Genomic DNA, 27558 nt, shown 5'->3' with positions numbered 1-27558 from the left:
AACATGGTTACGTTTATTGTATTTCTGAATTCATGGAATCCAGATGTGCAATTCAATATCTTGAAAGTATAAAAGTGGTATTCAATTGAACAAGTAAAGCAAAACTCAACATGCTCAGTAAACTGATTTTCTTACATATTTAACCTGTTTGACAACACTGCATTAATGAAGATGCTAGCAGGCAAGTGTGCCAATAATAATAAGAAATATAAAGCCCATGAGTAGTATGGTGAAATAGGCCTGAATACGTCCCCATGATATCAACAGCCAATTGTCACATTTTGATGCATTTGATATGAAGTACAATTTTTGATAACACCTAGTGGATGTTGTATGAAATTATGAGTTGCAGGCTTCATTATCAGTCTCCAAATATCTGCAATGGATTTTAATACTCAAGAGTTTATCACTCTGCAACCACATAAAAGATCTCCTTGTATGGACAACTGGCCTTTTCCTAGCTGCAGATGCAAAGTATGGTTATCTTCTTTAAGCCATTATTTTAAAACAGTCTTACACACCATCAACACAAGAAATTTCATCAGGTTTCTGTTTGGATAATGTTTAGTATTTGGCATTCTGGTTTCTAAAACAAGAGAGTCTCTCAGCACTGCCATGTAGATTTTTCTACCATATACTGAACACAACAGCAATTTGTTCTTAGGAACAATGGCCATTAGTGTAGGTAAGCTGCTGCCGTAATTGATGGTATCCAACTTCTTTGGTGAACAATGGCCATTAGTGTAGGTAAGCTGTTGCCGTAATTGATGGTATCCAACTTCTCTGGTGAACAATGGCCATTAGTGTAGGTAAGCTGCTGCCGTAATTGATGGTATCCAACTTCTCTGGTGAACAATGGGCATGAGTGTAGGTAAGCTTCTGGCGTAATTGATGGTATCCAACTTCTCTGGTGAACAATGGCCATTAGTGTAGGTAAGCTGCTGCCGTAATTGATGGTATCCAACTTCTCTGGTGAACAATGGCCATAAGTGTAGGTAAGCTGCTGCCGTAATTGATGGTATCCATCTTCTCTGGTGAACAATGGCCATTAGTGTAGGTAAGCTGCTGCCGTAATTGATGGTATCCAACTTCTCTGGTGAACAATGGCCATTAGTGTAGGTAAGCTGCTGCCGTAATTGATGGTATCCAACTTCTCTGGTGAACAATGGCCATAAGTGTAGGTAAGCTTCTGGCGTAATTGATGGTATCCAACTTCTCTGGTGAACAATGGGCATTAGTGTAGGTAAGCTGCTGCCGTAATTGATGGTATCCAACTTCTCTGGTGAACAATGGCCATTAGTGTAGGTAAGCTGCTGCCGTAATTGATGGTATCCAACTTCTCTGGTGAACAATGGGCATGAGTGGTTGATGATTTGTTACCAGTTAGATATGTATTCCCAAGTAGGTACTGGTGAAACGTCTCTACTCTACTCCAAAGACCAGGCTTAATATGTACATGATAATTTGAATAGATTGCACTCAATTGTTAGCAGTGGTGATGAACTAAGTGTGGTTTTCGTACATCCTCCAGGAATTTACAGAACAAAAGTGACAATTTAGTAAGATGATGCAACACATGCCAATCTAATAGCCCTAGAAGGATTAAAGTGAAGGGTAAACACTTCAACTAATATATCATCTACTTGGGTGATAAGAATAAGTGCTTGCAGCTATCATTTTTGAGTAAATTAATTCTACTTCAGGGCTTTTAGCAGATACAGCACCACCAATAAATGCTGCATATTTCTTGCAATAGTTTACCAACTCTAGCTACTAAAACAGCTAGGCTAGCTGTCCTGCTTGCCATTTTAAGCCCAGATAACTTCCCCTTTTGTGTTCAAAATAACCCATCCCATTTGGTTATAGGTTTGCTTTACCCATCCCATGGTTGATAAATATATATTACTCCAATGACAATAAATGGGATCATATAACAGATAATTTGAAGGGACCCATGCATGGGCTAAATCATTAATACAGGGGGTAGTACTGGGGAACATTTTCTGTTTTCCATCCGCAGATCTAAGCTATACTTGAAAATCCACAGGGATGAACTTTGTCTGATGTGGACGGGGAGTCTGTTTCACAACAGTAGTATCCCATACGAGATATACCATTCTGTTGAATGACACATTCATTTGCCTAGACACTTCTGATATAGACTCTGATTAGTCTAGTAAACTTATGAACCCACTTAGCCAGGTAATTCTTTACTAAAAAATTCACATTTGTCTCTATTAGTTCAAACTCCATCACCCACTGCACAGATACCTCACAGATAATAAAGTAACTGCAATTTGTTTGTTTTGAAAATATTACCATTATTTCACCTTTCCAAGATGGTAGGCAAAGATGAACCTCCAAAACCAAAATGATACTGATGGAACAGATCTTTATGTGCATTACTAGTCAAGCACTGCTATAAAGACACTCCCACTTCCAATGACAGATTGTGCTTGCTCAGTCCTAGTGAAGTGTCTCCCCAGCTCTGTTCTCTGTGCTTAGTAGCAAACACTACATAATGTGCTATTTTACATTTACAATAACGTTAAATGTTCGCATCCACAGCATTTTAAGGCACTATGGAGCAGGAGGCGTATCTACTCTTCCCACACCACTGTGGGTAACATTCCTGCACTCTCCAGTATTTGCATTACAAACTTTACACTAGCCCTAAGTGCAGCTAACACTACATTAGCTTTATGAGACTTAATGCTGCTATTTTTGTCTTGCCTTGCGTGTGGTCTTTAAATCCTTCAAGGTTCCTATTCTGTCATAAAATACTATTCAGGATCTGCAAGAAGCTGTGAAAGGTTTTTATCTGTGGCTGAGTATTGCAATTCTGCAATTATCCATCTAGATTCTTAATGGAATACTAGTTGAGTTCAACTTCCTATAGGCAGGTTGTGCTAAATTGTCCTGGTTCCCACTTTTCAACACACGCATTCTTCCACTTTTGTTTTAACAGTTTTCAATGGCAAATAAATTTCCACTTATTTATTTAATGTATTTATTTACATTGCTGACTGGGAAAATCCGACTGGACACAGGTCCTTTTTCAGCGGAGGCCCAGGGAGTAAAGCTCCACAATAAAAGCAACAATTAAAAACAACAATTAATTACAAGTTACAAGAAGTATAGGTAGGTTTTGTTTAACAATAGTAGTAAAGAGTTATAGTTCAAAATGAAATTAAGTATTTAGTTAAATGGTACAACACTTATATTATTGGTGCCATAAAGACTAGCAAGTATTTTAATAGCTAAGCTAGCAGCTATTACCCTTGAATAACAGTGGCTAAGATTACAGCTGAGATATAGGTCTACAAGCAATATATTTGGCTGCAATCCAAGGTAGTTAGAGGGGTGAAAGAAAGGGATAGGAGAGGTTGGGGTAGAGATGTTAGAGAGGTTTGTTACAGAGGTATGCCCAGTGCTCTTTTAGATGAGATTTTAGAGCAGCCTTGAAGTTAGTGCATGATGACACAAAAGTTATAATGTGAGGAAAGGTATTCGATAATTTTGCTATGGAGTAGGAGAAGAGAGCTTCTCCAGCAGAGTTCCTGGTTCTAGTTACCTGTAATTGATTTTTGTTGCTGGAGCGTACTGGCCTGGTGGTATGATATGATATGAATATGTTCTCATCTACTGCACTGCTACATCTTCTGAAACATATTGTAAGTTAGTATATATATATATATATATATATATATATATATATATATATATATATGTGTGTGTGTGTGTGTATGTATACATATGCACATGTATATGTATATAGATAGATAGATGAGAGTGTAGTTCTACATAAACTACATGAAGCATAAAATATCAACTTTTTTTTGCAGATATGCAAGCTTCCTGCTCACAACCCCCAACACGCACTTATACAAAGCTAAGCTCTCACAACACTGGAGAAAGGGAAAATTCCCACAGTAAGTGTAGTACAACCTCCTACAAAATGGCACTTTAGTAAGATGATGCAACACATGTTTGATGAGCTGTCTGGAAAAAAAAAATATATATATATATATATATATATATATATATATATATATATATATATATATATATATGGGTCTACTATACATGATTGACATTTCAGAAAGCCGAAACCCATATGGCCAAGACCATATGTTTGACTCCTGAAATTTTGAACATGCAAAAAAATAATAAAAAGAAAACACTACATTATTTTAAAGCTGCTAGCAGGGGGGGCTATGCACCCCTGCACCCCCTGTGGGGGCTACACCCCCTTAACTTTAATATAACAACTCTGAGATCGCACTACAATGCAGTAAATGGAAATTCTCCCATTCCGTGCAATGAGGAGCTGTCCTTTCAGAACGTTCTAAATTTCAAAAGTCGAACATATGGTCTCAGCCATATGGGCTTCGGATTTTTGGAATTTCGAACATCTGTAGGGGACCCATATATAAGTATGTATGTATACACACATGCACACACATACAAAGGGAACACTGCATGTGGTCAATCTGTCTTTGTATTTACAGACATAGTCAAACATAGCATGGCCCTTCTTAATGAAACTTCCAAAAGTGAGAATTGTGTCTTTGCTCTCCCCAGAACCCATGCTAAACCCTGTACCACAGATGAATAGTACTGTGTGCATGTGGGAGAAATCTCCCTCTGTGGACCTGTGGTAAAGCTAATGTCTGAGTTTTGTTGGTAGAAGATGGAAGTGGAAAGTTGAACTCAATTATTAATAGTGCAATGTAAAGATATACCTATCTCTCTCTATGTATAGATAGATAGATAGCTAGATAGATAGACAGACAGATATAGATATATATGGCTGGACAACACTGCTTTGAAGAGCATTTTCCTCGGTTTCAGTGGGGATGGTATTTGTTCGAATGTCTGGGAAACAGTAGTAGGAATGTTCTCCTCTCTTGACTATCGCATGATCTTCTAGTCAGTAAATATATAGTTGTGAGAGTGAGGAATAAGTAGCCCCTAAACAAAGGCTGCATGGGGCTTGCCGCCCTTCAAAAACAATTGGGATGTGGCAGGTTCATAGTAGTGTTCCTAAGTTTTTGTTTATTCTTGCTGGAAGTGCAATGACTTGGGTTACATTGCAGTGCCTTATAATTATATATAATATATGCTAGTCTCCATTACATTATAATAATTATTTAAGTAAATTCATTTATTGCACATTTTGATTTTTTTAAGAAGATTGCTTAAGTCAGCTGTCTAGGAGATACTATTCCTAACTCTGATAAACAGTGCTATGTAGTAAATGTGCATGATTTTCTGAGGAATTCTGATGTTACATTTTGACATGCAAAATAATATAAGATGAGATGTGGAATATGCTGCAGTCAATATACACTGATGCACAACCATGTCCTGTAAATCTTTTCCTTCACTGATTTCTGTCATATATTTAATACAGTTCAGAAGTTGTAACATTTTATTACCCATTCTAAGAAAATGAATAACAGCTATTTCCACAGGAAAGTGCTAAATTTTCTTCTAAAGTGAATTCCATTTGTGTATATATATATATATATATATATATATATATATATATATATAGAGAGAGAGAGAGAGAGAGAGAGTTATACCAGTGTTGTGATAATATAGATTTGTGTATCGAGTAATTAAACCTTGCTGTAACACTTGCATGGAATTTTATTAACCCATCCATAGTTACAGATTTAATTAATATAGTAAATGAATCCCCTGGTGCCTAAGAAAAGTCACATTCCAGTCCTTTGCCAAATTCTGGCTGTTCTCTTCAGTTAAGCTTCAAGATTCATCAGATTTATTCTTCTGCCTCCAAGGTCAGTTAATCCATTCTTTGTTCTCTCTCATCCATCCAACAATTCTTCAACCTCCTTTACAAAGCATCAATGATATCTTTGATAACAGGATGGCCAAATAGGGTTACCTTTATGACCCCTTGCTCTGCATCTTTCAACAGGGAGTAACAGGTGACGTGGTCTGAGATAGCTGGTGTTTTCAGTACCCATCTGACATACAAATCATCAAATCTAGCATCATTAATCATATTATCATTCTTGCTGACACACAGATTTTACTGCTATCCTCAACTAAAGAAACCTCAGGATTTGAGCTTTGAAGAAATGGCTTTCTAAGAAGTACTTAAAACAACACATATGTTGCCTGCATAACGTGGCTATTTGATGCTGAACACGTACTGCTCCTGCAGTTATGACACCCAAGACATAATGCTTTAAAAAAATATAAAAACATCAAGTCTCATATGATTACTGACTGGCAAAGTAATTATTGAACATAAAATATGTAACTCACCGTTCTCACTGTCAGACTTGTTTTCATGCTCTGTATCGGTTAAGGTGAGCGCCGAGTTAGATCGACTTGACAGACAGGAATTGCGCCCTGATTTGACCCCCCTGCCCCAAAGTCTCATGGCATGCTCCGGAGACATGACTCCTTCATTTTCCGTGTCAGCATCTGAGCCTGCGCTGATGGAATAACCCCGGTGAGGCAGCCCCATTTCTGCACAAAAAGCCAACCCTCGACGAGTAGCTGGTTCACACACTCCTAACTGCCTCAGGGTAAAGTTCTGTCCTGTATACAAACAAAGAGTAACAAAAGTCATTTTTTCACTTCAAATCTCAACAGGCAGTCACTAAAAGTTTACATCTTACTCAAGTATCATACAAAGTGGTTCATTAAGCTTTTCTTATGTCACACTCAAGTGGTCTTTTGCTTCTGGGATGACCTTATACAACTAGCTATTGTCATATTTTAACACCACCTTGTCAACTTCTTAATCTACAAAGTACTCTATCATTGCAGTGAAATATAATTTGACAGGTAAAATCTTGACAGGATCATTCTTTACCCAAAAGAGGCCTCCTCAGGCATCTGATAGATTGTACCTTTGAAAAGCGAGTGAAACCTGATAGGTATGTTTTGTTTGGATTATTTGTTACCTTAACCTGAATTCTGCAAACATAGAAAGCCTCCCTTTTTGGGATGTAATTTGTCTGATGCCTGTACATTCCCAGATAAGAGGATCTTTCCTATTAGAGTAAATTAAACTTTTGGTGTAAAATAATCTTAAAGGGGAACCAAGGCTTACCTGCACACATTTCCCACATTGATATTTCAAGGCCAGAAAGAAATGCATTGAGGGTATGTACGCATCAAGGCATGCATGCACATAAAAAGGCAAACTACTAGATAAATTTACCATAAAAGTAAAATCCTGAATTAAAGGAAGCTCAAAATGTTACTGTGAAAAATGCAACAAGCACTGCAAAGTCGCTAAGGTAGCTCATTAGTACAGAATACTTTAGCACTTGACATTATTTAAAAACAAAGTCACTAAAAAAGAATGATGATGCAGTGTGAAACTTCTAAAGGCAGTTTGGGAAATATGTGAAAGAAAAAAAGAATAAATAATGTGACTTAAAGATCAAAGAATTCACTAATCTACAGCACATTTTAGCGGCTAGTCACTTAAATTAGCAGTCTACTTCTGGCAGTATAACATGCTATTTGTTAGATCATTTCTAAATAGAGAAATAAATATGCACCTGCTTCTCTTACTGTTTTCTCTTACAAGTATTTCATGTTATGCTTGTATCAACAAATAGAGAGAAAGGCAGACTCTTCCTTCTCTACTATATGTGCCGCTGATCTTTGACAATACTTCACACTGCAGCAGAAAAGATATTTATTGGACTTATACCTAGAGTTATGCATTATATGCTTTTCCAGCCAAGGTAAGCTGCCTTCTAGCTGGCGCCCCCATGACTGACGTTATGCCCACATGATAAGTACTAGAGATTCTGATTCATAAATGTTACTGCGTTGAGCCAAGACATGCAGTTACACAAAACTTAAAAGAGTGCCTTATGCTATCCTGACCTCCACTATGAAATAAGCATCTAAATGTACAGTCATGTTGTTTCAAATGTCAGATTTTTCATAAATGTATCTTCAAGATATAACAATAATCCATCACCTTCATTGAACATCAGAAGACGCTTATAGCTTTTTTATGCTGAGCATTTATGACCAGAGTAATAAACTTATTCTCCCTCTCTGCCTACATAGCATAATTAATTATTACAGGATGTCTTTCTATTTTGCTTCTGGACTTTTTTGTAATACACTTTTTATAAATACTCAAGTCTCTGCTGCTTTGTGCAAATTATATCTGCACAGTCTGCTGAGGTTTGTTCACAGCAAGACTTCTTATGTGAAGCATTTAAAACTTAAATGCTCACATCTTTGGAACAGCTTTACAAAAAAAGTGTTGAATTAATACTACCAGTCATGAATTGGGTTTCTCATTTTCATTATGTATCACTAATGTAATATGAATTAAAACAATCCTGCAAATCCAGTAAAGCCCCTAGCTAGCTAAAAAGGCCCTACCATTGCAAAGTGCCATTCTGCAATTAAGAAACATGCTAGCTGTGACAAGGATGGACCTCATTATTGGCTAACTTGCATGTCTCCTAAATTATAAGTACACCACAATGTGCAGATTATGACTGATCAGTATATCACAGTAGTGTTCTGTGGCTCATGTAGGCAGTGGAATACTGCCCTGTCACTCTCTCATGCATGTATGCAATCACAAATACACACACACACACACACACACACACACACACACACACACACACACACACACACACACACACACACACACACACACACAAACAGTCTCTGTATCTGCTGTAAACTGATGTGTTCACCCACCACCCATAACACTTTAGTGAAATTTAGACACGTGTGAGTTAGACCTAGGCTGTCTAGTGTATTTCTTAATGTTTGTTGACCATTACCACGTCAGTGTCATTATGGCACTTTAAAGAGTCAGCCCTGAAGGTCCAGTGCATCCCTTCGCACTGTAGTACTATCGGTGCCATTACAGCACTTAAGAATGTAAGCCCTGATATCTGGTGACTTACCCCCCAATCACCATTATGCTGTGTGTGTGCCTTAGGAGTTTACCCAGGTGTTTAGTGGATACTCCCAACCCATGTTTCCAAAGTAACACTGGTGCCATTATGGCACTTTAGAGATGATCACTGGTGTTCAATTTTTCCTCACCTCCTGATCCCCATAATAACGCTCTTGGCATTATGGTAAAGTATTCCCTGGTGGCCTGCTGGTTTCCCCAGCCCTGATCCCCATACTGTGGTTGGTGCCACTACAGCATTTAAGAGTCTGTCTAGTGTTTTCCCCCATCCCTGTCATGCTGTTCTGTGGCTTAGGGCATTAGTCCCTGGTATCTAATGCACCCCAATCCCTCTGATAACATTGGTGCTGGAATGGCACTGTAGAGTGTGTATCATCCCAGTCCCTTGTCCCATAGTATTGGTGGTGCTGGTATGGCACTTGTCAACTTTCTCCCTGGTATCTGGTGGTTCACCCCACTACCAATCCCCATTTTGACACTGGTGACATTATGGCAGTTTTACAGTAAGTCTTGGTGTCTAGTGGTCCCCTGGACCCCCTCCCCATGCTCATGTTTGCAGCTGAAAAAGACTTTTAGTTGTGTATGCTACCACAACATGGTGGGAATGGTTGTGCCTCTCTATATGGCTGACTGCTTTTTTTCAAACACTCTGGCAAATAAATGGCTTCCTGGGTCTTTCTGGGGAGAGAGAGCACATGGCTAATTAGTATATGCCTTTCCCATGGAAGTCCTCATTAGCATGCTACATGGCCTTGGGGTGAGCCTTCATGTTGCTGCACTTCTTCATGTTAGAAGACCATGCAGCACCATGTAAGAGTGCTTACTGAATCTAAACAACCTACTACAATGTGTGTGCAGACATGCACACATCACAGTATGTTTATGAATCTGGCCTAATTCCTTTGTTCCTGAAGAGTTCATCTGTCCTTAATAACTTCTTCCTGTTGTGCTAAACTTGCTCAAATTTTTTGTCAAAAGCTGTGATGTTAGTGCAAAATACTATGATATCACATACGGGACAAGTCTACAAAGTCATATGGCTGGATTTCAGTGGAACTGTAACAACAAAACCATGTACCCATAGAGATATACCCAGTATTATCAGGAACCCCAATGTAAACCAGTTGTATGGAATGCATATAAGAGCGAACCTCGTAATTGTGGACTTCATACTTTTCTCCAAGTTATTAGTGCTTAAACTGAGGGATAAAATTTGTTCTGGTTCTCCATAGTTATTGTGAAAATGACAACTGCTATCTAAAAGGAAGAGTAAAAGACTAAATAAAAACTGCTGAGTAAAGCCATATATACTGACTAGAAGCAATGATTAAAAACCTGTAGAAAACTGTAATCTACTATGCATACGAAAAAATTCCCAGTTTGGGTACAGATTCTATAAACCAAAGTTAAACACATTTATTATAAAATGACAAGGCCAGATTTACCATTTGATGTAGCAGGTTTGTACTTATAAGTAACTGAAGGTAACAGGCAGCTAGTCAATGAGGGCTTTTGTGTTTTTTTTTTAAATTTTATTCCCCCATCAGTTTTTTGTAAATTCATATTTTTGTTGGTCATTACTTTGGGGGGAGGCTGCCACTAGCATATCAGTATCCCAAATAATAATGCCATAGCTTCACATATATGACTAAAACACTGCTGCTACAATGGAGTCCCATATGTGAATCTCAGAAATTTGAACCCCCCCCCCCATGGCATCAGGTATTAGACTATCAGCTGTTCTGAGACTGTGCAAGACATTCTATATTAGACCAAAGCCAAAGCTGTCAGGAACAGACAGTTGGTGCAGCTGCTAACTACAGTTTGCTGAAGAACAAAGTAGGAGATTTATAAAATACTTGAGTAGAAGGGAGCTTATAGGCAATTATTCTATCCTGTTTGATGTGTGTAACTGTCTATGGTGGAAGAAGAGATGCTCCAAGTATATCTTACAATTCCTGTTGCACTTTTTTCTGAAGCTTTGTTGGCAGAAGAAGTGGTTGTTCTTCCTTTGAGATTCTGTAACTTAAATGTGTACATTTTTTTCCAAACTTATTTTTTCTTTTCAGCTTTTCCTGGTTAGGGGTCGCCACAGCAGAACTCTGGTCCACTAATGATTGGCAGTAGATTTTTATGGTGCCAAGGTGCCATCTCGACGCCCAACCTTCAACAAAGGCACGCCCATTCATGCATGTCTTTCGAACGCCACTCGACCGCGGGGAGGACATGCAGACTCCACTCAGAAGGCACTCCAGCCTAGAATCGAACGGAAGAACCTCTTGCTGTGAGGTGACAACACTACCGCTGCACCACTATATCACTGTCATACAATGACTGCAGTCACGGCATGTTTGATAACATCAATCTTGTGGGCTAAAGCCTGAGTTATTCCTGTTCAGTCGCCCCTTTAATAAAAAATTAATTAAAGAAAAATAACTTACCAAAAAAAGTAACTGTACCATGACCTGTCCTCGTCAAGCTTCTTATGATAAATATCTGAGTAAATAACTTTTAGCAGATCTTATAGCATTCATAAAATAGCTGACACCAACACAGTAATAGCTTGCATGGGTCACATACAGACCTACATAAAACTGGTAGGAAGGGGCTGAAAAAATATTCATAAGAAAAAGCAGAGAGTACTGGAGAGTAATATGTAGAATGAAACAGCTCATAAAAGTGGTGTTATAAGAAGCAACCCAAAATATATTACAAGGTGGAAGTTGGAGCCTGCATGACCAGCCCTGTACCTGTGAATGTTTTTGATGAGTTGATTCAGTTTCTCAAATATCCCACAGAGGATATTAGGTGAAATTGCGCATGAAACGATAGACTGTGTGCGTGTGTGTGCGTGTGTGTGTGTGTGTGTGTGTGTGTGTGTGTGTGTGTGTGTGTGTGTGTGTGTGTGTGTGTGTGTGTGTGTGTGTGTGTGTGTGTGTGTGTGTGTGTGTGTGTGTGTGTGTGTGTGTGTGTGTGTGTGTGTTTGCACATGCATGAGTATGTGTGCACGTGTGGGTGCGTTTACATTCTATAATACATTAGCTCCCAATTAGCGCCTTTGATTTGTACCCAACGAGTGTTAGGACAGTCTCAACCTCTGCCTTGACCCTGACTTGTATAAGGGGGTAATCGGGTCTATATCATATGTTCGAACGTTAATTAATCAAAATTAAATGTTTGAAGTTTCAAACATCGAACATATGAAAAAAAAAAAAAAAGGAAAGGGAACTTGCCTGACTGGTGTAGATTTCCCTTTACTGCACTATAGTGCGGTCTCGGAATTGGTATATTTAAAGACCAGGTGGGTGTGGGGTGCAGACCAACACGTGGGGGGTGCAGGGGGGCTTGCTACCCTGCCTACAACAGTTTGTTTTGGGTTTGTTTGTTTTTTCGTACATATGTTCAAAGTCTACAACTTTGAACATTTAAATTCGATTTTATGATGTTTGAAGTTATAAAACTTCGAACATATGATGTAGACTCGGGTAATCAGGCAATTAATACATGAAGTAGTAATCCACAAGTTCAACGTTGAAACCACAGATGATCCAATGAACACAAGTCCTGTTAAAAAACAATCCTTTTTATTGTTGAAACAATATACTGCTCATAACTTGTTTAGCACTTTCACCCACTATACATGAGTAGGAAGACAGGAACATTTCACTTATCCAATAAGTGCTTAAAATGTATAGAACTGTGGATGCAAAGCAGGACAAATGCTTACAGTAGTGGTTAGGATCTTTGATCTTTGGGAGTGTCCTCTGGAGTGTTGCTTCCTGCAGTTACCCTGTTTGGGAAAATTGGTCAGCCTGGATTACTACAATGATGCAATTGCCTTAAATTAAAAATAAATTTGTCCACTGAATTCCAATATATTCTTCCTGCATTTGTCCAATCCCCCTGGTGCTTAACTTAGACCACGCATCAGGTAAGGGCCAGAATATAAGGAAAAATAAAGCTAAACAACCCCTAAGGAATGTCTGAGATATAGCCTCTCTTGGCTGATTGTTTCCCAGTTAAAGGGAATGAAAGTGTCTACTGGTCAAGGGGGTGGCACATGACTGGCAGAAAATGGGAGAGGGGTCAAAAATATGAAAATATCACAAATGTTCAAGTTGTCTTACCCCTCTTTTGAGACTGTTGCCTAGTACTAAAAAATGGCCTTCCCATGTAACAGAAGTATGGTAATTGCCTTCAGTTTATCTGAGGAAGAATGGATGGCCACCAAAGTCATAACTTCCTTTGATCTTCTTAATGCTTTTCATGGGTTATGGAACTTCATGTTAATGGTTACTACTGTTCCAGATCTCCATTTCTTTACGATTGCATGCTTTTGATTCAGAATTCTGCTTCTATATCTTTCTCATAACACATGGCAGCAGTTCTGAAGTCCTGAAATCAGACATGTTTGTTTACTCTTTAGAGAATGTGGTTTATTTTGAGAATACTTTATCTGTTAGCTAGTCTCATAACTTCTTTCTTAGCCTGTTTATTTTGGCTGGTGACACTGAGCATATAAGGATCACAAAAATGCAACTGCATTAATATCATACCCCTCAACCTCTTAGAGCAAGATATCTGGACAAAGACTAAAATAATTGAGGGACAAATGCCCAAAAATAGGGACAGATTTTAAATATTGCTTTATTAAACTTTGAAAGTTGCTGGTATAGCAGGATTTGTGTTAGCATGCATTTTCAGAAGGCTATAAAGCCTGAAACTCAGATACATTTATTTATTTTATTTAGTAACTTCAATCATCGGTAATTTGCCAGAAACCCACAAAGGTTATGAGGAAGAAACCAAAAATATTTAGCAAAAATTTGGACATTCTACAAGAACTGGAACAGTTGAGATTTATGATTAATATTTTCTGCCTATATATGAGGTTTGGGACAAAACACTTTGTCCAGGACCCTCTTTTGGGGAAGGGGAGGAAAAGGGGAGTTGTATATGAGGAATGAGGAAGGGGGAGGGATGGGTTTTGTGTATAGTTTAAGTCAGGTAGTGGGGTGTTGGCCATTAATGGGATAATTGGATTGGGGAGTAAAGGGAAGTGATGTAGGTTTGAGGAGGGGGCTTAGTTTTTATATTATTGTGGCAGAGGAAGTGGTGTCACATTTAGGCACAAGTTGGTGACCCTTCCTCCTTCCTGTTTTTACTGATATTTAAGGGGGGTTATTGGGCGAGAAGAGGGACATGATTGTCCTCTTCTGTTCTCCCTGGTGGTTATGGCATTGAGTTTCGGGATCAAGTGAGTTACTGGACACTGCTTGATTAAAATGAGCTTATATGGATGCTGCTTATTTGAAAGTGTGGGCAGGTACGCTGTCCGTTTAAGGTTTGATCAGGTGAGTAGGCATGCTGCCCTGATGGATGATTTGGACAGCATGAGTGGGTACACTGCCCTGATGGATGACTCGGACAGGGTGAGTGGGTAAGCTGCCCTGAGGTTGTTTGGAAGAATCTGAAGACTTCAGTTAATGTTATGTGAATAAAGTTAATAATTTGCTTGTATTAATAAAGGTCATCAACTGTCTTTTGGTGTTGGTATGAGTTATTTTAAAGGGAGCTAGGACAAACAAGTCTTTCAGAGAATAACTGCATATGACCAACTTTAATCTCAAGAATATTTGTCTTGTCTGTTAAGAGCACATGACCTGCTCTGCTTGTGACTTGGGTTATTTCATTTACAGGCTCACTGGCCGGTAGGGAGTTGCTGGTCTACTTATTTTTCTGAGGGGTTAATAATCTATTGTTGCAACAGTACTTGGTGGATGGTGAGTACAGTCAGGTATTTGTTAGAAAAAAGTATAAAACAGCGACTACAAGTTGTGTGTGTAGTAATTAGTAATGCTTAGACAGAGAAAAAGAGAAAGCACTGATGTTTCTGGGTTAAAATCTCCATAGTAATGCTTAGAGAGAGAGACAGAGAGAGACAGAGAAAGCACTGAGTGATGTTCCTGAGTCACAACCTTCAGCACTGACAGTACCTTAACATATGTAGCTGGGCATACATTTTGTAAGCTACAGCACACAAACTGATTTTATATGGGAGGTGGGGGCAACCTTATTCCCAATACAAGGGAAGCTGATGTCCCAGTTTCAGATATACAGAGGCAATAAGAGGAGTGAAACTGAGCCAATGAAGACAGTTGTTTTTAGTGATATATGTTAGTCGTTATTCACTAATAATTTCAAAACTTCTATTGTCATGCTGCATGGTTAGCCTTAAATATTGTACAAAAAGGATATTTATGTTGGGAAGGAGAACCAACAGAGGATAGCACACTAGTATGTAAATCAGATATTTCTTAATGTCTGGTTAATCACACGAATGAGGAAGGGTGTGTTCAACAGTCTGGAATATGGTATACAGTTCAGCGCCAGATTGTGGTCGAACCGCATCCTAGACAAGGCAGTGGACCAGGATCCCTCACAGACATATCAATACCCATTACTTCACTGTTACCATAAGACACTGTTCAAACCCATCTGTAATTTTACAATGAACACAAAGATTTGGATTTAAAACTTGAAACATTTTCACTGCAAAAACAATAACAGAGATTCACTCATTGAAAAAAAAAAAACACTATCACTTCAAACAGAATTAGTATAAGCAACAGTTAACCTTACTTTCCTTGAGACTTGCATTTTAGGTTCATTTGGCAAACCACTGAACTAAAAGACATGCTGGGATTCATAGTCGACCATTATATACTGAAGCCGCCAATGAGGAAGGGGCTATGAAACTAATGAGATTAAGACAATGAACGATGTATAACTGAGAGAAGTGAATGCCCCAGTTAGTGTAGCACAATCACAAAGAGCTTGTCTACATATCCCAGTCATAGTTAGTTTTCCATGTAATTTTCTGCCTCAGACATGGTACTAAAAGTTTACGACCTTCCTGTTTTATGGCCATGTTAATAAGTTCAGTATGACACAGATGAAAAGAGTATGACGCAAAACGTTAGACTGGGGCAGTAAAGGAACAAATTTGACAGGCGATATCTCTATCTCCATTTACATTTGATTCCATTATGGAACTTTCAAGTAATAAACAGGAAGTTCAACTATGAAACACAATTAGAGCTTTTAAGTGGAGCACACTTCTCAACACATTGACCCTTGTGTTCTAAAGGCTTGAACACATGGCATTGTAATCACAGCATCTTATAGATGTGTGAGAGGAGTGCCATGGATGCAGACTTTCTCATTCTGATCACTGTTGGTGTTTATTTGGGAGTGGACTGCCACAGTCTTCTCCAGTCACAGTTTGAACCAAGAATCTGGGAGCTCTGCTTCTCCACACCCTGTTCCATAAGCATGAATTGGAACTCGGAGAGATGAGAGATAATTTACAGCCTCAAAAGCTCAAAGTGGCAAAGAAAAATGCATCCTCTTGCTCGTCCTGTCCAAAGCCTTGGTCTCTTCTCTGGGAGCAAGATGAAGCAGTCTTTGGGACAGACTGGTACATGACAAAATCTTAGAAAAGACTGCAGCTAGGTGAACAAACTGTGTTTCAGTCAAGTTAGCTTCTGGAGTTGCAGTGTGTTGAAGAAGTAAAAAATGTAGTAATGGGAGCAGCAATTAAATGACATATCAGTTACTGATCCAATAAATATTCTCAGTTTCAATTAGTCTATTTCTATGATGCTCTAAAACACACACTGCATAAATAACCATTAATATAACTAATCCATTTTAAGAGCAAACAATTTCATAATAAAAAAAAAATGTTAATTCCATATTCAAAATGTTTTGTAGAGTATCAGACTTTAAAATCACGTGATATTCTAATTTTAAAAGTTCAGGCAAGATGTATTTTCCTCCCAACAAAGAGTAGGAAAGTCAAGTTATTAAAAACAAATAAAATGTTAACAGGAAAAGTACTATACACCCAACTTTATAGAAAAAATAGGGAACAGTTCTGTACCACCAATAATTATATTAATATGGTATGCACCTATACCTCTCAAGTGTACGTCATGATGAGGAATGCTTCTTATTTTGAGTCTTAAAAAGTTTATGTTCCTCCCTTTTCCACATTGACATGGTCTGCTACACTTCTGTTATTAAGAATGTTTAACTAATATTCATGGACATTCACTGTGTAGACTTTTTTAACTAATATTCATGGCATATAATACTTAATCATATCAGTTCTTTAAAACAACATTTTATAATATTAATTTATTAAAAGAACATTTTCTAAATATAAAGCAACACAATTTGACCATACTATGACCCTCCTAGTTGAAGTTATTAATAAGCTGTCCCTAAGTGTTCCAAATGTTGCTCATTTGTTCCACATTATGAGGGGTAATGTTTCACATTTCTGAGATGGAAGGTTGAGACCTATGAAATCACCACCTATGGAAAAGCTCACTGCATCATTCTCTTTTTGTTTTTTTTTTTTTTATGAAACCAAGGTGTCAGCTGAGGGAGAAGACAATTTGTCTTTTGAAAGTGGGGGAATGGCTGCTTGTCCCCCCCACACATACACACGAAATGGTTCTGCTCTGCATCCCTGACTGAGCCAACATACCCTACTAATGATGCTGAAGATGAAAAAATAACAATAATAATAGCATTTACAATTGCAGCCTGCAGGAACTTGTAGCAGCAGCTAGTAACTATACGAGTATGAGCCTCTATAACTGAATTTGCCTCCACAATCTCTTCCCCCACACGACAGTAGCTGCTTAGAGAGCAATTGGCTCAGTTAATTTTAAGTCCTCTAGGACAGCCAGTCTGTCAGTCCATGTCTATACTGTCCTGTGTGCAGCCCAGCCCAGGAAGCAGGCAACACTGCAACAGCAACACTAATAACATTACAGGCTCCCGTCTGCTGGTGGTGCTGAAATATATTTTTAAACACCACTTCAATTTTTTCAACTGCAGTATCTACTGAGGTACGTTAAGTAATAATGCATTATAAACCTACCGTTTTACTGGCCCATTGCCAAGTGGGTTGAGAGGGCCACAGGAAATCAAATAGACCAGTCAGGTGGAGATAGGGTGGAGTAAGGGACATGGTGAGAGGTGGGATTTATAAGCTTTATATAAGAAAGAATGTTTGACTGGTCTAAATATTTTGAGACAATAAAAAATGAATGCCAAGAAATATATTTAAAAAAAAAATGGAAAATATCCCTATACGAATACTCCAAATGGAAGAAGTATCACATAAGCTCAGCTGCAGGAGAATGGTGAAAGTTAAATGAAGTGGATTTTTTTATATTTTTTGGGTCCACTGGCCAGCACCGGGCCCTAGGCAGTTGCCTAGGTCATCTTGTGCTGGATCCAGCTCTGAAAATTTTCCAAGCATCCTTGCTATACCACTGTTTCCAAGTGTTTTCAACCTAGACTCTGACTTATTCTATAGATATAGACAGATAGAAAGAGAGACAAACAAGTGTGTGTGCACGCGCACACACACACACACACACACACACACACACACACACACACACACACACACACACACAGACACACACATGCATGCATATACACACAGACAAAGAATATCCTATGATGGTTTTCATAATCAAATTATCTATAAATGAAAAAAATGCTATATTAATAAATAACTAGAAAGAAATACAGTTGCTAATAATTACTTTAAACATGCAGTGCAATGGAACACCTGAGGCATAAAAATGCAAAACAAGTCTTGTTTTAGTTATTTATAAGCAGGTACTACATACATCACCAGAAAGTACCTTGGGTTAAATGTTCTTTTCATACAGAAATTTTTATTGTAACACATTCCTAGAGCAGCTACCATGTATTGCCTGATACGTCTGCTCACACAGCTGTAGACATGCTCTGAGGGTCTTATTTTGATACCCCTTTAAGCCATGTATGGCATTAAAGTTTGTGCATTACTAGTTTCCAGTGCACCAACAAATCATAACAGTTAGACAGTCCCATCATAAGAGTTGACATTAGCTGCCAATGTTACTTTGTGTGCTTTACTCTGGAAATCAGTAATATTACATGCTCCCTGGTCAGCTTAGCTACCTGTATATTCACTTAAGTTCATTAGGATTTTAGGTTACTTGCAAAAGCATATGCAGCAGATAAGAGTTTCTGCACTAATAATTACTATGAGAACACGCAGCTCAGAAGACACCATTTTCCTGACAACTCAGAGCACAGCATCCTGGGATTTACCTTCTTAGAAGCCAGGGGTCAGGTTCATCCAGTTACATAACTCCTTTGAAATGCAATCTCTTTTGCATAACCAGTGCTGACAGGTATTTTAGTAGGAAAAGAATCAGACAAATTCCATGTAGTAGAGATGACTTGTGATGACCGATTTCTATTTACTTACTGACCCTGTGTTTTGACATATTACTTCAGTGTCATATACCATGCATCAGGTCTGAGTGATTACTGAATTTAGAACATACTCAAAGACAAGCACCATTGTCACTACATTTTATCCTACTATACTGAATATAGCCAATGCCAGTATATTTTTATTATATCTACTTATTTTTGTTTCCCAGTTAGCAAAAACCAAGTGCAGGGCACATTTCAGGCAAGGCATGGGAAGGAAAGCTCGATTACAAGTATACATATTATGACTGCTAATATGTAAGCTAATAAAGAGTAAAACTTGTTAGAAAAACAGCATTGGACAAATACATATGTGCAAACTGTTTGAAAAGTTCAGTACTGTTCACAAGAATAAGAGGAAAAAATAAACAAAAGGTCTTTGCAACATATGCATATTCTGTACACTAACATCCATACACATTACAAATGGCTGCAATGTTCTATACATTCGCCTGTGAGAAGGTGGCAATACCATATACATACCTTTTTACAAAAATTACTGCTCTTGTTTATTATACAACCATTGCATAACATAAACTACAGAATATGGCATGGTTAACTGATATTAGGTAGTTTGTCTACTTTGTTGACGTGATTAAATAAAGTCACAAGATCAAAGATACTTAAAAAACTCCTTCCACTTCACATGATAAATGAGCCTTTGTTTTGTATCACATTTTAGGTTGCAGTAGAAAATCTGTTCGCTGGTTTGACCATTACAATAAAAAATAATTAGCATTTTGCCAGCTGCCTATAGTGCCTTAGGATAAAACTCTTTTAGACGGCTATCCCAGCCTTCATATTATGACTGATAGAATATTGAGATTTCATATGAGTATGTGTAAACTGCCAGCCTCTTAAATTTGTGTTAATGAAGAAATCTTAAAATGTCAAAATAAAATAAAATTAAAAAAAAAACAAGAAGGCACAGATATGTGGTGCTAAATCCTTTTAATTAATTCGGTACTCAATTAGCTTGGACAGTTTCCAAAAAATATATATTTTGTGTGAACTTTCATCCTAGCAAAAGAATTCTTCAACTACAACTGTAACTACTAATCTATCATAATGCAACGTATAGTACATGAAGCAAAATAACAAAAGCATTGCAGTTCTTTGAGATGGGGCCGGAGATGTGACAATAAAAGCTCTTCCAATGGAATTAAGGAACCAGCCAAGAGAGAATCAATCAAAGCAGGTTCTAAGGTTACCAAAGGTAGATGTGGATATGAGCAAACGATGTGGTGATGCAAGACAATTAATTGTGACTGACTATACCAGGCTGAATCAAGTATAAAGAAAAAAAAAAGAAATCAGCAATACAGATAGTATATTGAAGTCAAATGCTTGCTACAAGGGGTCAGCACCAATCTGACTGGGACATATTAAAAGTACATATTAAACAAAAATACACTGTTAAACAGAATCTAGAGATATGACAGCTAAGAGTGAAGGTAAATGCAAAGGGTGTTAAAAGAGTTATGCAAGGGAAGCCCTCTTCAAATAGTGACTACTGGCCCTAAGGCAAAAGCAGTGGTTGGCTGGGTGAGAAAGGAGGCATCAGATGAAGTAACCAGACTGATAAAAGACTGTATTGAGCTTTGGCAACATGACTAAAAAGCAGATAAGCAGTTTTGAATGGGATGGGTGTAATAAGAAAACTAATCTTCTCTGGTCGAAAGAATGAAAAGAGAGCACAACAGGCAACTTACCATACACACTACAATAAATAAACATCTTAAGAGAGCTAGCCCCAAAGGAAAGGTAAAGATAGTGAAGGAACCCTATTACAAGGGGGCTTTAAGGTAGATAGCAAACTTAACCATGCGAATAATCAGTGTGAAGTGATAAAGGAGATCACTTCAGCTGTAAAGTGTCCTGAGTATGGAGGATTTATCATAAAACTGTGGTAGGAGGCAGGTCCCTAAAAGAGTTGGTAAATTGCCCACTGGTTAAAAAACTTGCAGGACATCTTGGGAGAGGCATGTACAATTGCCACAGGCTAGTGACAGCAACAGGCCTTGGAAAGGAAAATATATTAATAAGAAAGGGATCCCAAGGAAAACAAATAGCAATATACAACCATTTCCAAAATCCTAATGAAGACACAGCCAGGAAGATTCTGAAAAAAGTTGTGTGCCATGTTTCTTAGCCTTTGAAAACTGCTGTGATGATGTAGGAGTCGCGTTAGAAACCCATATAACAGTTCACTTCTTCTGCTTTTAAATATGTATATTGAAGATCCACCATTTGATATATACTACAACATACAAAAATGATCGAAACTCAATCTATTGACAAGCTGGTATGTATGCATCAAGCAGGAATATCACTGCTTATAAATCTAAAGGACCCCCCCAACACCCACTGCTAAATATATATATATCAACTCCTTGATTGCAAAACAGTGGCCAAGAGGCAACATTCCATTTCCCACTGTATAGCAGTTCTGGAAAAGTAATGTTGGCATCCCCTGACCACCTAAATGTTCAAAACAAGGAATGTATAACCAAACACAATGCAATTAAAAAAAAAAAACAAATATATATATATATATATATATATATATATATATATAGAGAGAGAGAGAGAGACATACAGACACACACACACACACACACACACACACACACACACACACACACACACACATCTACCTACCTATCTATAAATATTAATACATAAACATTCATAAATATATACAAAATTATCTCTCTCTTTCTCTCTGTCTCTCTCTATATAATATATATATATATATATATATATATATATATATATACATATATATACACGTGTGTGTGTCTGTGTGTGTATGCACATACCTCAAAAAGCAAGAAATAAAATTAACTACAACAAATTCCACACAAGAAAAAGTTCATTTATATATAGAAGCTACAGGATGAAGACATTTTTCTAGAGCTGTATGAATTTCTACGTGTGTGGGAATATTATTTTTTATCTCTGTGAATGAATATCACCTCCATCATTTGTATGGTAATAATCTTATGCTTACAAATCAGGCGATCTTTGACCAAGGGTATTCTTCCATGGTCTCAAGAAATTGGAATTCTCTCACTTACAAAAATAAATGGCACACTTTACTAGCTTACTCTTTACTCAACAACCCTAGCTGCAGGCATATCACATTGTATAGAAACAGGTTAATTTGTAGCGCTCATGCCGGTTTACATATTTGTCATACTGGCATCCACTTCACTACTAGTGGAAAAAGAATTTGGCTATATTATCCCTCCCTCCAAATCAGAAACAAATTAGCCCACTATTACTTTTGTTTTACTGAATATTGAGCTTTTTAATACTCTATGTGTTTGCAATTAGTAGAAGAAAATTCATTTTTCAACAATGTGACATTAACTAATAAGCATTATGCTAAAAGCAGTAACTTATTTGAGTTTTTCTCATCACATTGTCACATCTACTTTCTCATAGCAATAGACAATATACATGCCCTCTTCTAGAATTTTATACATTTTTAGTTTGTTGTTACTTTTAGATTCTAACTACAGCTTTAAGATATGTAGTAAGACATGCATCTGAGTTCTTACTGATTTGTTAGCTTAAAATTTAATTTGTTAAATGTTGTACACTGCATTCCAGCAGCTATCCCAACTCTAGCCAACAGTTCTTTTACAGTCAGTATCAGTCACATCCATGTCTATGTAGGTATTATGCTGAACTTGTCAGCTGGGAGGAATGCATTCTGATCAATTCTGATTTGTTACAGTTCTCATGGGTCATTCTCCTTAAGTTTTTTTTGGCATTAAGTTCTTGGTGTAGTAACTATTTTAACTCATATGTAAGTTCTTGGTGTAATAACTATTTTAACTCATATGTAAGTTCTTGATGTAGTAACTATTTTAACACATATGTAGGTTCTTGGTGTAGTTAGTATTTTAACTCATATGTAAGTTCTTGGTGTAGTAACTATTTTAACTCATATGTAAGTTCTTGGTGTAGTAAGTATTTTAACCCATATGCAAGTTCTTGGTGTAGTAAGTATTTTAACTCATATGTAAGTTCTTGGTGTAGTAACTATTTTAACTCATATGTAAGTTCTTGGTGTAGTAACTATTTTAACTCGTATGTAATTCTTGGTGTAGTAACTATTTTAACTCATATGTAAGTTATTGGTGTAATAACTATTTTAACTCATACGTAAGTTCTTGGTGTAGTAACTATTTTAACTCACACGTAAGTTCTTGGTGTAGTAACTATTTTAACTCATCCGTAAGTTCTTGGTGTAGTAACTATTTTAACTCATACGTAAGTTCTTGGTGTAGTAACTATTTTAACTCATACGTAAGTACTTGGTGTAGTAAGTATATTAACTCATATGTAAGTTCTTGGTGCAGTAAGTATAGTAACTCATATGTAAGTTCGTGGTATAGTAACTATTTTAACTCATATGTAAGTTCTTGGTGTAGTAACTAGTTTAACTCATATGTAAGTTCTTGGTGTAGTAAATATTTTAACTCATATGTAAGTTCTTGGTGTAGTAAGTATTTTAACTCATATGTAAGTTCTTGGTGTAGTAACTATTTTAACTCATATGTAAGTTCTTGGTGTAGTAACTATTTTAACTCATATGTAAGTTATTGGTGTAGTAAGTATTTTAACTCATATGTAAGTTCTTGGTGTAGTAACTATTTTAACTCATATGTAAGTTCTTGGTGTAGTAAGTATTTTAACTCATATGTAAGTTCTTGGTGTAGGAACTATTTTAACTCATATGTAAGTTCTTGGTGTAGTAAGTATTTTAACTTATATGTAAGTTCTTGGTGTAGTAAGTATTTTAACTCATATGTAAGTTCTTGGTGTAGTAAGTATTTTAACTCATATGTAAGTTCTTGGTGTAGTAAGTATTTTAACTCATATGTAAGTTCTTGATGCAGTAACTATTTTAACTCATATGTAAGTTCTTGGTGTAGTAACTATTTTAACTCATATGTAAGTTCTTGGTGTAGTAAGTATTTTAACTCATATGTAAGTTCTTGGTGTAGTAAGTATTTTAACTCACATGTAAGTTCTTGGTGTAGTAAGCATATTAACTCATATGTAAGTTCTTGGTGTAGTAAGTATTTTAACTCATAAGTAAGTTATTGGTGTAGTAACTATTTTAACTCATATGTAAGTTATTGGTGTAGTAAGTATTTTAACTCATATGTAAGTTCTTGTTGTAGTAACTATTTTAACTCATATGTAAGTTCTTGGTGTATTAAGTATTTTAACTCATGTGTAAGTTTTTGGTGTAGTAACTATTTTAACTCATATGTAAGTTCTTGGTGTAGTAACTATTTTAACTCATATGTAAGTTCTTGGTGTAGTAAGTATTTTAACTGATATGTAAGTTCTTGGTGTAGTAACTATTTTAACTCATATGTAAGTTCTTGGTATAGTAACTATTTTAACTCATATGTAAGTTCTTGGTGTAGTAACTTTTAACTCATATGTAAGTTCTTGGTGTGTTAAGTAATTTAAATCATATGTAAGTTCTTGGTGTATTAACTATTTTAACTCATACGTAAGTTCTTGGTGTAGTAACTATTTTAACTCATATGTAAGTTCTTGGTGTAGTAAGTATTTTAACTCATATGTAAGTTCTTGGTGTAGTAACTATTTTAACTCATATGTAAGTTCTTGGTGTAGTAACTATTTTAACTCATATGTAAGTTCTTGGTGTAGTAAGTACTTTAACTCATATGTAAGTTCTTGGTGTAATAACTATTTTAACTCATATGTAAGTTCTTGGTGTAGTAAGTATTTTAACTCATGTAAGTTCTTGGTGTAGTAAGTATTTTAACTCATATGTAAGTTCTTGGTGTAGTAAGTATTTAAACTCATTTGTAAGTTCTTGGTGTAGTAACTATTTTAACTCATATGTAAGTTCTTGGTGTAGTAACTATTTTAACTCATATGTAAGTTCTTGGTGTAGTAAGTATTTTAACTGATATGTAAGTTCTTGGTTTAGTAAGCATTTTAACTCATATGTAATTTCTTGGTGTAGTAACTATTTTAACTCATATGTAAGTTCTTGGTGTAGTAAGTATTTTAACTCATATCTAAGTTCTTGGTGTAGTAAGTATTATAACTCATATGTAAGTTCTTGGTGTAGTAACTATTTTAAATCATATGTAAGTTCTTGGTGTATTAACTATTTTAACTCATATGTAAGTTCTTGGTGTAGTAACTATTTTAACTCATATGTAAGTTCTTGGTGTAGTAGTTATTTTAACTCATATGTAAGTTATTGGTGTAGTAAGTATTTTAACTTATATGTAAGTTCTTGGTGTAGTAAGTATTTTAACTCATATGTAAGTTCTTGGTGGTGGTAAGTATTTTAACTCATATGTAAGTTCTTGGTGTAGTAAGTATTTTAACTCATATGTAAGTTCTTGATGCAGTAACTATTTTAACTCATATGTAAGTTCTTGGTGTAGTAACTATTGTAACTCATGTAAGTTCTTGGTGTAGTAAGTATTTTAACTCATATGTAAGTTCTTGGTGTAGTAAGTATTTTAACTCATGTAAGTTCTTGGTGTAGTAAGTATTTTAACTCATATGTAAGTTCTTGGTGTAGTAAGTATTTAAACTCATTTGTAAGTTCTTGGTGTAGTAACTATTTTAACTCATATGTAAGTTCTTGGTGTAGTAACTATTTTAACTCATATGTAAGTTCTTGGTGTAGTAAGTATTTTAACTGATATGTAAGTTCTTGGTTTAGTAAGCATTTTAACTCATATGTAATTTCTTGGTGTAGTAACTATTTTAACTCATATGTAAGTTCTTGGTGTAGTAAGTATTTTAACTCATATCTAAGTTCTTGGTGTAGTAAGTATTATAACTCATATGTAAGTTCTTGGTGTAGTAACTATTTTAACCCATATGTAAGTTCTTGGTGTATTAACTATTTTAACTCATATGTAAGTTCTTGGTGTAGTAACTATTTTAACTCATATGTAAGTTCTTGGTGTAGTAGTTATTTTAACTCATATGTAAGTTATTGGTGTAGTAAGTATTTTAACTTATATGTAAGTTCTTGGTGTAGTAAGTATTTTAACTCATATGTAAGTTCTTGGTGGTGGTAAGTATTTTAACTCATATGTAAGTTCTTGGTGTAGTAAGTATTTTAACTCATATGTAAGTTCTTGATGCAGTAACTATTTTAACTCATATGTAAGTTCTTGGTGTAGTAACTATTGTAACTCATATGTAAGTTCTTGGTGTAGTAAGTATTTTAACTCATATGTAAGTTCTTGGTGTAGTAAGTATTTTAACTCACATGTACGTTCTTGGTGTAGTAAGCATATTAACTCATATGTAAGTTCTTGGTGTAGTAAGTATTTTAACTCATAAGTAAGTTATTGGTGTAGTAACTATTTTAACTCATATGTAAGTTATTGGTGTAGTAAGTATTTTAACTCATGTAAGTTCTTGGTGTAGTAAGTATTTTAACTCATATGTAAGTTCTTGGTGTAGTAAGTATTTAACTCATTTGTAAGTTCTTGGTGTAGTAACTATTTTAATTCATATGTAAGTTCTTGGTGTAGTAACTATTTTAACTCATATGTAAGTTCTTGGTGTAGTAACTATTTTAACTCATATGTAAGTTCTTGGTGTAGTAACTATTTTAACTCATATGTAAGTTCTTGGTGTAGTAAGTATTTTAACTCATATGTAAGTTATTGGTGTAGTAAGTATTTTAACTGATATGTAAGTTCTTGGTTTAGTAAGCATTTTAACTCATATGTAATTTCTTGGTGTAGTAACTATTTTAACTCATATGTATGTTCTTGGTGTAGTAAGTATTTTAACTCATATCTAAGTTCTTGGTGTAGTAAGTATTTTAACTCATATGTAAGTTCTTGGTGTAGTAACTATTTTAACCCATATGTAAGTTCTTGGTGTATTAACTATTATAACTCATATGTAAGTTCTTGGTGTAGTAAGTACTTTATCTCATATGTAAGTTCTTGATGTAGTAACTATTTTAACTCATATGTAAGTTCTTGGTGTAGTAACTATTTTAACTCATATGTAAGTTCTTGGTGTAGTAATTATTTTAACTCATATGTAAGTTATTGGTGTAGTAAGTATTTTAACTCATATGTATGTTCTTGGTGTAGTAACTATTTTAACTCATATGTAAGTTCTTGGTGTAGTAACTATTTTACCTCACATGTAAGTTCTTGGTGTAGTAAGTATTTTAACTCATATGTAAGCTCTTGGTG

The 27558-nt window shown here is 36.1% G+C and overlaps 1 protein-coding gene across 9 annotated transcripts in view; it reads right to left on the bottom strand.

Annotated features, from left to right (window-relative positions):
- Positions 1 to 27558, bottom strand: part of TENM3 (teneurin transmembrane protein 3) — a 3803041-nt gene that overhangs the window by 1984166 nt on the left and 1791317 nt on the right. For all 9 annotated transcript variants that reach the window (XM_044062527.1, XM_044062530.1, XM_044062531.1 and 6 more), the window contains one exon: positions 6301 to 6579. In XM_044062527.1, coding sequence (XP_043918462.1) covers positions 6301 to 6579 — 279 coding nt within the window. The remainder of the gene's footprint in view (positions 1 to 6300; positions 6580 to 27558) is intronic.

The sequence above is a fragment of the Protopterus annectens genome, chromosome 2.part1 (genome assembly GCF_019279795.1).
Source record: "Protopterus annectens isolate FY-2018-M chromosome 2.part1, PAN1.0, whole genome shotgun sequence".
NCBI lineage: Eukaryota > Metazoa > Chordata > Ceratodontiformes > Protopteridae > Protopterus > Protopterus annectens.
The sequence above is the reverse complement of the archived record's forward strand: the minus strand, read 5'-3'. Positions and strand labels throughout refer to the sequence as shown.